We start from the raw sequence: 14193 nt of genomic DNA, 5'->3' as shown, positions 1-14193 counted from the left end.
CTCCTTGTGGTGCAGTAATTCTGCTCTGTCTTGGACAGTTTCCGGCTTCCATAGGCCAGCACCCTTTCATGGTCATGCTGGATTTGTGAGAGGACAGCTCCAATTCCTACATCACTTGCGTCGGTATCCAATATGAGGTCACCGCTGTCGAGGGGATAACCAAGGATAGGTGAGCTGGTGAGTGATCGTTTGAGTCCCTTGAATGCCTCTTCACACTTCTCGGTCCAGTGGAAACGTGCATGTTTCTTAGTAAGGGCGTGGAGGGGCTCTGCCATAGTAGCGAAGTCCTTCACAAAACGCCTGTAGTAAGAGGCCAGGCCTACAAACTGACGGACCTCAGTGACCGTAGTTGGAGTTGGCCACTGTTGTACTTGTAAGACTTTCTGTGGGTCTGTGGCAACACCCTTCTCCGACACAATGTGCCCTAAGTAGGCGACTTGATGCTGGAAGAGGCAACACTTGGCTGGCTTCAGCTTCAGGTTGGCCTGGCGCAGCCGGTCGAACACTCCTTCAAGGCGCTGTATCATTTCCGGAACATCTCTGCCCAGTACAATGATGTCATCAAGGTACACTAGACAGGTTTCCCACTGCATGCCAGCCAGGACGCGGTCCATCAGTCGTTGGAATGTCGCTGGCGCGTTGCAAAGACCAAACGGCATGACATTCCACTCAAAAAGGCCCTTCCTAGTGCAGAACGCCGCTGCCCTGCGTGCCCTAGGAGTGAGTTCGACCTGCCAATACCCTGATGCGAGGTCCAGGGTGCTGAACCACCTCACGCCAGACAGGGTGTCGAGTGTGTCCTGGATGCGTGGCAGTGGGTAGGCATCCTTTATAGTGCGCTCATTCAGGGCACGATAGTCCACACAAAGGCGGTAGGCCCCATCCTTCCTGCGGACCATTATGATGGGAGCTGCCCAGCTGCTGTGGCTGCGGCGGGCGAAGCCAGCTTCAAGGCCTTGCTGTATCTGCCGGTCAGCATCTTGTTGCTTTTCTGAGGCCATTCGCCGTGGCTGTTGCTTCACTGGGGTGCCAGGCTGGAGTACAATATCATGTTGGACCAGATTAGTACGGCCCAAGTCGGTGGGACCAGTGGAAAATACATCCCTGTAGGCCTGCAGTAGCCGTTCTAGCTGCTGCTGCTGCTCCATGTTGAGTTCTTTTGAACCCTGGGCATACAGGGCCTGGAGATGTTCTGGTATAGTGGAACACCCTGTAACGGGCTGATGAGGTTCAGTGTCAGGGGTGGGGGTTTGTATCGCCTCGGCTGACTGCAGGAGCCCAGCCACTGCTCCCTTCTTTATGGTGACAGCTGTGTTTCCGGGGTTGTACATTCGGATCGGGAAATATTTCATAGGCTTAGCCTCGACCAGTGCCCGTGCCACTAACACTCCGTGTTTCTCCACGAAGCCCTTGGTGGGACTTATCATCATGCTGCCCTGAACATGACTGCGGAAATGTACATTGCCTGGAACCATATACTCCTGTCCTGGCTCCAAAACAGTAGTGCGGGCTATCCTGGCCACATGCACGGCACCCCTTTGGTTGGGGTCAAAGTAGGCCACCTGCTCCCCGTAAAGCTCAATTTTTCGGCGGCCAAAATCCAGGCGTGCTCGTGCCTGCTCCAAGAATGGGCGACCAAGGATGGCTTCTGTATCTGCTATGTTGGCGACAAGGAAATTGACATTGACTGTTCGACTGGCGACTTGGATGGGCAGGTGGGCTTCTCCAAGCACCGGCACCCTCTCTGGTCCAATTCCTTGTAGCGACCTCACCACGGATGGCTGAAGTGGGGGTCTGACCTCAGGGTCAAGAGCATTGTAGTGTGTTTCAGGGAGAACATTTCTTCGTGCCCCACTATCTAAGAGAGCACAAATTTCCATATCATGCATTAGTATGTGAATGCTCATTTCTTGGTCCTGGGCCTTGAAATGCAATACATTGGTTGAATTTGGGTCCTCTATGGCCTGGGGCATTAGGGCTGTTCTGACTGTGGTTGGCTTCCTTGGAGAGGGGCAGCTACGTTTCATGTGCCCTATGCCAGAGCAATTGTGGCAGCGAACTTCCTCCCAGTTGATTTTTTTGTTTGGCTTAAAGCGAGAGTTAGGTGAGTCGGGACTCCGGCTAGGTGTGCCTCTGGCTGCCACTCTGCTCTCAAATTCTTCCTCTTCATGCTCACGCACTGTGGCAGTTCTGGGTCTCTGCTCTGCCATGGTACGGGCCCCGGCTAACATGAGCTGTGTTACATTCTCTGCTGCCTTTTTGGTGGCTGCAAACCTATGTGCAATTTTGTATGCCTGGGCCAAAGTACTGGGACGCTCTTCTAACAATTTTTGAACAATGCCAGCGTCTCCCATAGCATTTGTGAACACTTCTACTGCAATCGCATCTTGTTCTTCCTCTGCTCTGTTCGAATACACAATTGACACTTTTTCATATATGTCATCTCTCAAAGAATGTAGTGGCTCACCCCGTTTACGGACACGCTGCCTCAACTCGATGCCCACTGCAGCAGCATGCTCCGACGTGGGGCCATAGATGGTCTCGAGCTCCTCCACAATACGACTGTAGTCCCATCCAGCAGATCTGGGGTTCCTGTGGACCACAACACCTGCAGCGCCCACTAGGCAGAATTTCAGCTGAACAGCCATTGTATTTTCTGACCAATGGTTAGCTACAGCACAGCTCTTAAAACGGTGTATGAACTCTCTCCATGATGTGGTGCCATCGTATTGTCCAGGCCGCAGAGTGGGGATGCGCTCACGTTGGTCGATATCATCCTCACTGTCCGGGGACGGGTCGTAGCGCACATATTTGCTGTGCCTGTCTTGCCTCTGGGGAGAATGTTCATATCCATGCTGTTGTGTAACATCAAGCCTACGTTGATTTGTAACATCAAGCCTACGTTGAGGTGTAACATCAAGCCTATGTTGAGGCGAGTGCTGCCATGCACCTCCAATCACCATCTGAGGTTGCATATAATGGTGCTGCACACTGGGCATAACTGGGGTGAATGGGTTAGTGGAGGGCTCAGGGCGGGGGGTAAATGGATTAGGATATATTGCCGTGCTCTCAGCATAGCCTGTGGGCAATTCAGACATGAAGGGGTTTGTGTTGGGTTGGCCCACTGACAGGGGTTCATTCTCCATAGGGCAGATATAGCTGGGTGTATGATAATTCTGCATGTCAATTCCACTAACAGTTTCATTTCCCCCATATTGTAGAAATGGGTTTGTGCATGAGGCTGGTGGCTGTGGCAATGGGTAATTAACAGCAGGCACATACATTGGGGTGCTGTAATTAGGTGGGACAAACGTGAATTCCTCACCATCAGACATGAAAGGATTCAGATTGGCATTTTTAGAATGTTCATAACTGTCAGTATTTGCATACGTCCCCTGTTGCATCATCTGTGATTTTGGACGTGTGTTTAACATTAGGTTAGCAAACTTAGCAGGCGTCATGTCCATGAATGGATTTGAATAGCTGGTCACATTCGCTTGATCATTTCTTTCACTTCCATCCACGTTGTTCCAGCCGCCGGTCGCCATGTCATTTAGTTTGTAACGTGCTGCTGCCACCCGCTGGCTAGAGTGTCTCCTTTAAAAATAACGTCTTCAATTTTATTTTCGTCCGTTCACTCACTGTTGCAGACGAGAAGAATCCCGTGACGAGCCCCCAGTGTAACCTTTCCTGTCTTCGTCCCCGGACTTATCATAACCGGTGGACACAGGAGAAATGAATTCCATTCAATTCCACGGCCGAAATTAATACTTGCGTCGATGCCTATTAACTTCGGGGTACAACCCAATTTGTATACTTGTAGTACTTATATTCCCGTGGTGCAATGGTGAATGAACAGGCGTTTCTTTAGGCAGGTTGGTACTTTATTTTCACTACTAGCAATATCAAACACGTTTCAAGTTTACTTCCTCTAACAATCCTCCTCCTCCACCCGTCTGTCTCCCAGCATACCTTACGCTCAGACAGCTCTTAAAGGGGACATACGCTCATTTTACAACACACGCACACAGAGCAAAACATATGATATGGGGAAAACTCCTCCTAAACTGAATCGACTTGTGTTAATGAAATCGATAAATCGATAAATCGATTTTTTAGTGAATGCCCTATATGTGACTGTGAGGTTTCCGGCATCCTGAGAGCGTATAGTGGTCTTGGAGGGATGTATAGTTTAACTAAACTGGACATGTAAGACGACGCGACTCCATTTAAGGTTTTATAGGTCAGGAGGAGTATTTTGAAGTCGGCTCTGGCCTGTATGGGCAGCCAGTGTAGTGCTATGGTGTGGTGTGGTCCTGTATTCAGCCAGTGTAGTGCTATGGTGTGGTCCTGTATACAGCCAGTGTAGTGCTATGGTGTGGTCCTGTATACAGCCAGTGTAGTGCTATGGTGTGGTCCTGTATACAGCCAGTGTAGTGCTATGGTGTGGTCCTGTATACAGCCAGTGTAGTGCTATGGTGTGGTCCTGTATTCAGCCAGTGTAGTGCTATGGTGTGGTCCTGTATTCAGCCAGTGTAGTGCTATGGTGTGGTCCTGTATACAGCCAGTGTAGTGCTATGGTGTGGTCCTGTATACAGCCAGTGTAGTGCTATGGTGTGGTCCTGTATTCAGCCAGTGTAGTGCTATGGTGTGGTCCTGTATACAGCCAGTGTAGTGCTATGGTGTGGTCCTGTATTCAGCCAGTGTAGTGCTATGGTGTGGCCCTGTATACAGCCAGTGTAGTGCTATGGTGTGGTCCTGTATACAGCCAGTGTAGTGCTATGGTGTGGTCCTGTATTCAGCCAGTGTAGTGCTATGGTGTGGTCCTGTATACAGCCAGTGTAGTGCTATGGTGTGGTCCTGTATACAGCCAGTGTAGTGCTATGGTGTGGTCCTGTATACAGCCAGTGTAGTGCTATGGTGTGGTCCTGTATACAGCCAGTGTAGTGCTATGGTGTGGTCCTGTATTCAGCCAGTGTAGTGCTATGGTGTGGTCCTGTATACAGCCAGTGTAGTGCTATGGTGTGGTCCAGTATACAGCCAGTGTAGTACTATGGTGTGGTCCTGTATTCAGCCAGTGTAGTGCTATGGTGTGGTCCTGTATTCAGCCAGTGTAGTGCTATGGTGTGGTCCTGTATACAGCCAGTGTAGTGCTATGGTGTGGTCCAGTATACAGCCAGTGTAGTGCTATGGTGTGGTCCTGTATTCAGCCAGTGTAGTGCTATGGTGTGGTCCTGTATTCAGCCAGTGTAGTGCTATGGTGTGGTCCTGTATACAGCCAGTGTAGTGCTATGGTGTGGTCCTGTATACAGCCAGTGTAGTGCTATGGTGTGGTCCTGTATACAGCCAGTGTACAGTAGTGCTATGGTGTGGTCCTGTATTCAGCCAGTGTACAGTAGTGCTATGGTGTGGTCCTGTATTCAGCCAGTGTAGTGCTATGGTGTGGTCCTGTATACAGCCAGTGTAGTGCTATGGTGTGGTCCTGTATACAGCCAGTGTAGTGCTATGGTGTGGTCCTGTATTCAGCCAGTGTAGTGCTATGGTGTGGTCCTGTATTCAGCCAGTGTAGTGCTATGGTGTGGTCCTGTATTCAGCCAGTGTAGTGCTATGGTGTGGTCCTGTATACAGCCAGTGTAGTGCTATGGTGTGGTCCTGTATACAGCCAGTGTAGTGCTATGGTGTTGTCCTGTATACAGCCAGTGTAGTGCTATGGTGTGGTCCTGTATTCAGCCAGTGTAGTGCTATGGTGTGGTCCTGTATACAGCCAGTGTAGTGCTATGGTGTTGTCCTGTATACAGCCAGTGTAGTGCTATGGTGTGGTCCTGTATACAGCCAGTGTAGTGCTATGGTGTGGTCCTGTATACAGCCAGTGTAGTGCTATGGTGTGGTCCTGTATACAGCCAGTGTAGTGCTATGGTGTGGTCCTGTATACAGCCAGTGTAGTGCTATGGTGTGGTCCTGTATTCAGCCAGTGTAGTGCTATGGTGTGGTCCTGTATTCAGCCGGTGTAGTGCTATGGTGTGGTCCTGTATTCAGCCAGTGTAGTGCTATGGTGTGGTCCTGTATACAGCCAGTGTAGTGCTATGGTGTGGTCCTGTATTCAGCCAGTGTAGTGCTATGGTGTGGTCCTGTATACAGCCAGTGTAGTGCTATGGTGTGGTCCTGTATACAGCCAGTGTAGTGCTATGGTGTGGTCCTGTATTCAGCCAGTGTAGTGCTATGGTGTGGTCCTGTATACAGCCAGTGTAGTGCTATGGTGTGGTCCTGTATACAGCCAGTGTAGTGCTATGGTGTTGTCCTGTATACAGCCAGTGTAGTGCTATGGTGTGGTCCTGTATTCAGCCAGTGTAGTGCTATGGTGTGGTCCTGTATTCAGCCAGTGTAGTGCTATGGTGTGGTCCTGTATACAGCCAGTGTAGTGCTATGGTGTGGTGTGGTCCTGTATTCAGCCAGTGTAGTGCTATGGTGTGGTCCTGTATACAGCCAGTGTAGTGCTATGGTGTGGTCCTGTATTCAGCCAGTGTAGTGCTATGGTGTGGTCCTGTATTCAGCCAGTGTAGTGCTATGGTGTGGTCCTGTATTCAGCCAGTGTAGTGCTATGGTGTGGTCCTGTATTCAGCCAGTGTAGTGCTATGGTGTGGTTGTGGTCCTGTATACAGCCAGTGTAGTGCTATGGTGTGGTCCTGTATTCAGCCAGTGTAGTGCTATGGTGTGGTGTGGTCCTGTATTCAGCCAGTGTAGTGCTATGGTGTGATCCTGTATTCAGCCAGTGTAGTGCTATGATTGTTGACGTGATGTGGTCAATTTTCCTTTTTCCATTGTGAGTACTGACTGTAATGATATAGATATGAAACTAGTAAAGAAGGTAATTGGAGGGATTTCTAAACCATTAACATACATCTGCAATTTATCATTTCAAACTGGTACATTTCCAAACGGCATGAAAATAGCTAAAGTCATACCACTGTTTAAATCTGGAGACAGACACAACTTCACAAATTACAGACCTGTATCGTTACTTCCACAGTTCTCCAAAAAAATTGAAAAACTGTTCAACAACAGATTAGATACATTCATTGAAAAGCACAGTCTACTCAGTGACAGTCAATACGGATTTAGAGCAAACAGATCAACAGCAATGGCATTGATGGACTCGATTGAGGAGATCACTAATTCCATAGATGAATATAAGTATGTAGCTGGAGTATTTATAGATCTTAAAAAAAGCATTTGATACTATTAATCATGACATATTAATTAATAAATTGGAAAGATATGGGATTAGAGGAAGAGTATTAAATTGGGTGCGAAGCTATTTAAGTGACAGGAAACAATTTGTGAAGTTGGGTGAGTCTGTCTCTTCATGCTTGGGCATTGCTTGTGGAGTCCCCCAGGGGTCGGTATTGGGTCCTAAACTGTTTATTATGTATATAAATGATATGTGTGATGTGTCTAATATATTGAAAATGGTAGTTTTCGAAGATGACACTAACATGTTTTGTTCCGGAAAAAATCTACATGAGCTATTGGACCTGGTCACTTCAGAATTATGCAAGTTAAAAAGGTGTTTTGATAAGAATAAATTGTCACTAAATCTGGCTAAAACAAAACTAATGATATTCAGTAATTACAAAATAGATAATCAAGTAAATATACAGATAGATGGTGTTGAAATTGAGAGAGTTTCTGAGAACAAATTTCTTGGTGTAATAATTGATGATAGAATTAACTGGAAGTCTCATATTAAATATATATATAATAAATTATCTAGTCTTTCAGTTTTAAATAAAGCAAAGCACCTTTTGAACTATAAGTCACTACGTATGCTATACTGTTCCCTGGTTTTGCCGTACCTAAACTACTGTACAGAGGTTTGGGGGAATACTTATAAAACTTCACTTAATGCAATAACTATACTTCAAAAACGAGCTATAAGAATTATACATAATGCTGGATATAGAGATCACACTAATATATTATTTTTAAACTCATATCTTTTAAAATTCATGGATATAATAGAATATAAAACTGCCCTTATAATGTACAAAGCAAGGAATAATCAACTCCCTGGAAATATTCAGGTGATGTTCTCTGATAGAGAGGGGGGCTATAATTTAAGGGGGGAACTAAATCTAAAAACCAGAGTGGCTCGGACAACACTAAAATCATTTTGTATTTCAATATGTGGAGTAAAACTATGGAACAGTATGCATGTGGAACTCAAGCAATGCTCAAGTGTGAACCAGTTAAAAAAAAGATATAAAGAATGCATTATTATGAGGTATAGAGATGAAGAGTTACAATGACACAGACATATCATTTAGATAATTGTACTTGTATCATGTATATAGGAATATATATATGATGTGCCGAATGTATGTATTATATGGAATATATAGAGTATTTTGTATTGATAATATGTTATATAGAATTGAATACATTATAGAGCATATACATGTTTATAAATATATATGACTTACACTATTACATTAGTTAATTATGCAATTAATTTCTCTGTTGTGAATTATTTTATTTAGTTTATACCATGTTGGTATTTATGTAATGACGTCAAGCGATGACGATGAAATTAAGTTATTAAGGGTTAGGGTTATATACGTTTTTTAACTTCTCCCTACTCCTTTCCGAACATATAAAAGTAAAAACAAATAAATAATAATAATTATACTTGCAGCCAGTGAGGCTTGGTTTTTTTGTTGTTGTTGTTTTTTGGAATATTATTTTATTTGTTCTATATTGAACTTATTTTAATTCTCTGACTTTTGTCTAATTTTTTAAAATGTTCGGAATAAAGTTTTTCATTCATTCATTCATACTCTAGCTGCTGCATTTTGGACTAATCTAAGAGCATTTGTTGCTGTTGATGGTAAACCGGAGAAGAGGGCGTTGCAGTGATCTATTCTTGAGGTGATGAAGGCGTGGACCAGAAAGGCGTGGTCTTACATTTGTAAATGTCAGAAACACTAGCCAGCAGACAGTAGAGAGAGGAGGGTGTCGTACTTATAGGTAATATCATATTATGTGTCAAAGTAGAGCATGTTTTTATACTGTCGTGTTTCCATTGTTGACTGCTATCATTCTCTTTATGCTTTTAGAATACAACACATTCCAGAAGCACCGCCTCACGCAGCTGGAATCCACTCAGCACCTTTCTGTCACACAACTAATAAGGTAAAATACTCAATGTTTTGAAGTACAAAATCATTGTTTTGAGAAGGTTTTTCATAATGACTTTGTGTGTGTGTGTGTGTGTGTGTGTGTGTGTGTGTGTGTGTGTTCTCTTCCATAATGGTCTACAGCCTACATTCAATGTAGTTCAAGTGAAAGGAAGTTTTAAATTGGGTTTAGCTATGGAGGAATGCTCACATGTTATCTTCAGCGAGTAGATGGTGTCTCACACAAACAGTCGATCTACAAGCTCACAACACCGTCGATCTACAAGCTCACAACACAGTCGATCTACAAGCTCACAACACCGTCGATCTACAAGCTCACAACACCGTCGATCTATACAAGCTCACAACACCGTCGATCTACAAGCTCACAACACCGTCGATCTATACAAGCTCACAACACCGTCGATCTACAAGCTCACAACACCGTCGATCTACAAGCTCACAACACAGTCGATCTACAAGCTCACAACAGTCGATCTACAAGCTCACAACACAGTCGATCTACAAGCTCACAACACAGTCGATCTACAAGCTCACAACAGTCTATCTACAAGCTCACAACACCGTCGATCTACAAGCTCACAACACCGTCGATCTATACAAGCTCACAACACCGTCGATCTACAAGCTCACAACACCGTCGATCTATACAAGCTCACAACACCGTCGATCTACAAGCTCACAACACAGTCGATCTACAAGCTCACAACACAGTCTATCTACAAGCTCACAACACAGTCGATCTACAAGCTCACAACACCGTCGATCTACAAGCTCACAACACAGTCGATCTACAAGCTCACAACACCGTCGATCTACAAGCTCACAACACAGTCGATCTACAAGCTCACAACACAGTCGATCTACAAGCTCACAACACCGTCGATCTACAAGCTCACAACACAGTCGATCTACAAGCTCACAACACAGTCGATCTACAAGCTCACAACACAGTCGATCTACAAGCTCACAACACCGTCGATCTACAAGCTCACAACACAGTCGATCTACAAGCTCACAACACAGCGTGAAGTGATTTCTCTAGTTTGGGTCTCGGAGAGAAAACATTCTCTCTTTTGGGTCAAAGGGTTAGAATGTTTGGGAACCTGCAGTAGATATAGTTGATAATAATAATAGTAGTAATAATAATAATAAATGTTTCCTGGTTTGAGCACGACGGGGACAGGAGGGACAGAGAGGTTGTCAAACAGGTTTCCTACCCACATACAACCATGTACACATGCGTGCGTGCATGCGTGCGTGCGTGAACACGGTCTATACCTACAGTCTTACTAAGCTGCATATTTAGTTAAATAATTACACTGCTGTGGTGATTATTATTATTATTATTACAGAGTTACAGACCTGTTAGGGTCCATTTGGTTCCATATGTACTCTCAGAGTTACAGACCTGTTAGGGCCCATTTGGTTCCATATGTACTCTCAGAGTTACAGACCTGTTAGGGCCCATTTGGTTCCATATGTACTCTCAGAGTTACAGACCTGTTAGGGTCCATTTGGTTCCATATGTACTCTCAGAGTTACAGACCTGTGAGGGTCCATTTGGTTCCATATGTACTCTCAGAGTTACAGACCTGTGAGGGTCCATTTGGTTCCATATGTACTCTCAGAGTTACAGACCTGTGAGGGTCCATTTGGTTCCATATGTACTCTCAGAGTTACAGACCTGTGAGGGTCCATTTGGTTCCATATGTACACTCTCAGAGTTACAGACCTGTGAGGGTCCATTTGGTTCCATATGTACTCTCAGAGTTACAGACCTGTTAGGGTCCATTTGGTTCCATATGTACTCTCAGAGTTACAGACCCGTGAGGGTCCATTTGGTTCCATATGTACTCTCAGAGTTACAGACCTGTGAGGGTCCATTTGGTTCCATATGTACTCTCAGAGTTACAGACCTGTGAGGGTCCATTTGGTTCCATATGTACTCTCAGAGTTACAGACCTGTGAGGGTCCATTTGGTTCCATGTACTCTCAGAGTTACAGACCTGTGAGGGTCCATTTGGTTCCATATGTACTCTCAGAGTTACAGACCTGTGAGGGTCCATTTGGTTCCATATGTACTCTCAGAGTTACAGACCCGTGAGGGTCCATTTGGTTCCATATGTACTCTCAGAGTTACAGACCTGTGAGGGTCCATTTGGTTCCATATGTACTCTCAGAGTTACAGACCTGTGAGGGTCCATTTGGTTCCATATGTACTCTCAGAGTTACAGACCTGTGAGGGTCCATTTGAACCCTCTTTGAAAACCGCTGGTCTAAATATATTATATTCATTATATTGTCCAATGTGTGATATAACAATATAACAGTAATGACAACAAACCTATAATAACAGCAGATTATTGTAACTTACTGTATGTTAATGTTTTACAGTTCAACCAACAGCTGTAGACAGGATGGCCAGTGGAACCTCAGCTTCCATCACTGGTGAGTTCTATCAACCCTTTAGAACTGGGAAAGGATCTGTGTGGTTTTACAGTTCAGCTAAACGTATATATAGGCCTATATATACTGGATAGCAATGTAGTTTTATCAGAAAACTCTTAGGATTTAGAACAGAGGTTCTAGCATAGCAGATCTATAGCATAGCAGATCTATAGGATAGCAGATCTATAGCATAGCAGATCTATAGGATAGCAGATCTATAGCATAGCAGATCTATAGCATAGCAGATCTATAGCATAGCAGATCTATAGGATAGCAGATCTATAGCATAGCAGATCTATAGCATAGCAGATCTACATGCTCACAGCATGTCACATTGTGCCACGCTGCGAGGTTTATTAGAACAATCCTCAGTCTTGAAAAAATGCATTAATATTAAAATGTTGTATATTTTAACTCAAATCCTCTCTTCTGGGGGTCCCTGGAAACATATTTTCCGATGGAGCGGGGGGGGGGGGGGGGGGGGGGGGGTCCGCCGCAGCCAAATACACATCATTCTGGGTGTCCTTGACTTGAAAACGTTTGAGATCTACTGATTTAGAACTCATGTGTAGAATCAGCCTCAGGTCTTAATACGTTAGATCAGATGAAATCATTGTGCCAGTCACAATGTGGGACAGGGTCTCAGTTTGAACACTGATGCCTGTCAGTCACCATGTGGGACAGGGTCTCAGTTTGAACACTGATGCCTGTCAGTCACAATGTGGGACAGGGTCTCAATTTGAACACTGATGCCTGTCAGTCACAATGTGGGACAGGGTCTCAGTTTGAACACTGATGGCTGCCAGTCACAATGTGGGACAGGGTCTCAGTTTGAACACTGATGGCTGTCAGTCACAATGTGGGACAGGGTCTCAGTTTGAACACTGATGGCTGTCAGTCACAATGTGGGACAGGGTCTCAGTTTGAACACTGATGGCTGTCAGTCACAATGTGGGACAGGGTCTCAGTTTGAACACTGATGGCTGCCAGTCACAATGTGGGACAGGGTCTCAGTTTGAACACTGATGCCTGCCAGTCACAATGTGGGTCTCAGTTTGAACACTGATGCCTGTCAGTCACCATGTGGGACAGGGTCTCAGTTTGAACACTGATGCCTGTCAGTCACAATGTGGGACAGGGTCTCAATTTGAACACTGATGCCTGTCAGTCACAATGTGGGACAGGGTCTCAATTTGAACACTGATGCCTGCCAGTCACAATGTGGGACAGGGTCTCAGTTTGTGGGATGCCTGAGGGTCAGTCCCACGCAAAGGGACACGTTTGGTCACTCTGTAACTATAATGGAGAGGACATGTCTGGGAATGATAGTTTTCCTTTGAGATTTATGCAGTACCTCTTGTCGTCCAGTAGGTGTCCTACCTGACCATTGATTAATTGATTGAAATATGTATTAACAGTTTGCAGAATTACAGTACATTTCAAGCACAACTCAATACAAAGACTGTTAACTGTGAGTGGACGACCCAATAAAGCATTACACTTGTTTACAAGAGGGTCCACCACGCACTTTGACAGTCCTGACTTATTTGAAAGCAAGTTACTTTGTTTGCAAATATATTGCCCTATAAAAACGCTGCTAAACCGTATGCACCTACATACATTGTTCCTGTATACTTGTTTCCCAATGTAATGTATTATATTGTTTTAGTTTTTATGTATTGTGGGACTGCAGATGAAAACTATAGCTTCCTTGCCAAATCCGTCATATTCACATTAAATTAACATTAATGTAGATAGAATACTTTATTGGCAGTTTAAGAAAATGACAGAAAATGACATTTTAAAAAACGCCAAATGGACGTAGACACAAAAAAGCCTTTGCTTGTTTCCATTGTGGTCCACTATTGGTCCACTATGGTCCACTATTGGTCCACTATGGTACACTATGGTCCACTATTGGTCCACTATTGGTCCACTATTGGTCCACTATGGTCCACTATGGTCCACTATTGGTCCACTATGGTCCACTATTGGTCCACTATGGTCCACTATGGTCCACTATTGGTCCACTATTGGTCCACTATTGGTCCACTATGGTCCACTATTGGTCCACTATTGGTCCACTATTGGTCCACTATGGTCCACTATTGGTCCACTATGGTCCACTATTGGTCCACTATGGTCCACTATTGTGTCCATTAATATGCACTGCCCTAAATAAAGTGATACAGTATAAGGTCCAGCAGAACACTGGACTCACGGCCTGGGCCGCGGCTGAGCGGTACAGGCACCTCGGGCGGTAACCCAGCCTGACGGCGTGTCGCGGGTTCGAGTCCCGAGCCCGTCGGCCTTTGACGCCTGTCTAGTATCTCCTCTGAGCCCTTAAATGTTTTAAATGATGAATATCAACTGTTGCCCTCCATGAGGCGGGTTAGAGTACCTAAATATAAGATAAACAGGCTAAAGAACTCTTTTGTAGTTTTGTATACTGCTTTTAAACCAAAATGGGTAAACCAGAGGTGTTCTTGTTCCTATATCTGTTTCTGTGATGTGTGTCCTGTAATGTATCTTTTTGTAATGTATTGTG

At 44.9% G+C, this 14193-nt stretch overlaps 1 protein-coding gene across 1 annotated transcript in view; it reads left to right on the top strand.

Annotated features, from left to right (window-relative positions):
• Nucleotides 1–11595: 11595 nt before the first annotated feature.
• LOC306913802 (GTPase IMAP family member 8-like) overlaps nt 11596–14193 on the top strand; it is a gene marked incomplete at its 3' end in the record, with an annotated part of 81873 nt that continues 79275 nt past the window's right edge. The window contains exon 1 of the mRNA XM_079490615.1: nt 11596–11645. Coding sequence (XP_079346741.1) covers nt 11615–11645 — 31 coding nt within the window. The 5' untranslated portion in view covers nt 11596–11614. The remainder of the gene's footprint in view (nt 11646–14193) is intronic.

This window comes from Electrona antarctica, assembly GCF_951216825.1.
Source record: "Electrona antarctica genome assembly, chromosome: 21".
In the NCBI taxonomy this organism is placed as follows: domain Eukaryota; kingdom Metazoa; phylum Chordata; class Actinopteri; order Myctophiformes; family Myctophidae; genus Electrona; species Electrona antarctica.
This window is presented reverse-complemented; position numbering and strand designations above follow the sequence as displayed.